General features: G+C 43.3%; 1 protein-coding gene across 1 annotated transcript; it reads right to left on the bottom strand.

Annotated features, from left to right (window-relative positions):
• Window positions 1-230: 230 nt before the first annotated feature.
• On the bottom strand, window positions 231-1,288 carry LOC107301571 (fructose-bisphosphate aldolase B-like; the record flags this gene model as incomplete). The annotated part of the gene is made up of 2 exons (XM_015830777.1): window positions 1,177-1,288; window positions 231-442 (listed from the first exon to the last, which is right to left on the bottom strand). Coding segments are annotated over exons 1-2 (324 nt in total), but the record flags the coding sequence as incomplete, so codon positions are not given.
• Between the last annotated feature and the right edge of the window lie 510 nt (window positions 1,289-1,798).

The raw sequence follows: 1,798 nt of genomic DNA, 5'->3' as shown, positions 1-1,798 counted from the left end.
GCCCCTGAGATATTGGAACACTGCTATCATGTCCCCCCTCGTCCTTCTCTTCATTAAACTAGACATACCCAATTCCAGCAACCGTTCCTTATATGCTTTAGCCTCCAGTCCCCTAATCATCTTTGTTGCTCTTCTCTGTACTCTTTCTAGAGTCTCAACATCTTTTTTACATCGTGGTGACCAAAACTGGATGCAGTATGCATCTAGGAAAGGATTTTGAAACTATTTACCTTGATTCCAACCACTATGCCCTTGTCCTTGATGACAGCTGGGAAGAGTTTTCCAGTGTTGTCCTTCTGATAGAGGGTCTCATGGAAGAAAATAACTCCCCCAATCTGTTGATTGATGGTTGGGTCGGAAGAGAAGAGAATATCACGGAACTGACGGCGATTTTCTTCTGTATTCTCCACGTTGATGCGTTGCAGCCTGTTGCCCATTGTCCCTATGGAGAAGGGAAAACACTAAAAGTCAGGAACTTTATGTTGGTGAATTTTATCTATAACCTATTTGTAACAAGTTTTGAAAGCTCTGCAAAAGAAGATTATAGTGTGTGCATTCATGAACAACATGCAATGATTTGTAAAATTCCATCATCTAAAGCAGGGGTCTTCAAACCTGGCCCTTTTATGACTTGTGGACTTCAACACCCAGAATTCCTCAGCCAGGCATGCCTGGCTGAGGAATTCTGGGAGTTGAAGTCCACAAGTCATAAAAGGGCCAGGTTTGAAGACCCCTGGTCTAAAGTGTGCCTAGTAATATCACCCTTTGTGGAGTATACTCCTTCAGATTACAGGCACAGAATTTAATATTCACATTTCACATCATGTGAAAATATTCTTGATAGTTATAGAAAATTGGCTAATCTTCACTCTCCTATAGGGTTAGAGGAAATTGGGATTATACTAGCAATTTTTGATTAGAAAATGCACATGTTCTATCCTTGGCCTGCAGCCTGAAAGTGTGCAGACTAGGGAAAGCAGGGGGAGATTAGAAAAGATTTTGAAATTAATTTCCAAATGTCTTCCCTTGGCTTGTCTAAGCAACTCTGAAAATGAGCCTCATTCATCATTTATCAATGGAGCCACTAAACGTTGAATCATTCAGTACTAAAATGAATGAATCTAACCTTTCAGCCTCAAGAGAAAAGAACAAAAAGGATTGCTTGATGACACTTACCTACAGATTCATCTGCAGCTAAGATCCCTTTGCCAGTAGCAACGATCCGCTGAGCTGTGTCAGAGAGTGCCTTTTTCTGCTCCGGAGAGAGTGCTGGATACTGGTGGGTCATGGTGGCTGGAAGAAAAGATCACTCCAAACTTTGAGATACATTTATTTGGATATCTGAATAATCTTAATTTAGCAACAGCAGCATCATTATCATGGCATAAGACATTTGTGTATTTAAATGTAACAGGAAGAGGACACGTTCTCACCCACCCTGAGGTTTTCAGTCATTATATATCAGTAAAACAACAAAAACCAGTAAATAGTGGATTAAAAAAAATGTCTTCAGCTTCAAAGGGCCCTGGATTTTGGTTGAGATTCAGACAGGAACCTGGTACAGAGATGTCATCGGGCACATTTATGGTGATCTCTAGAGCAGTGGTTCTCAACCTTTTTAATGCCGCGACCCCAACCGGTCGTAAGTCGAGGACTAAACCGGTCGTAAGTCGAGGACTACCCAACCGGTCGTAAGTCGAGGACTTTCCCTGCCCGGGAGCGCCGCGCATGCGTGGTTCCGCCCCCTGCGCCGGCCGAGGCGTAGCTGGCAAGCGGCAGAGACGGAGCAGGCCGACCA

This window comes from Protobothrops mucrosquamatus, unplaced genomic scaffold (assembly GCF_001527695.2).
Source record: "Protobothrops mucrosquamatus isolate PMUCROS unplaced genomic scaffold, P.Mucros_1.0 scaffold14637, whole genome shotgun sequence".
In the NCBI taxonomy this organism is placed as follows: Eukaryota; Metazoa; Chordata; class Lepidosauria; order Squamata; family Viperidae; genus Protobothrops; species Protobothrops mucrosquamatus.
This window is presented reverse-complemented; position numbering and strand designations above follow the sequence as displayed.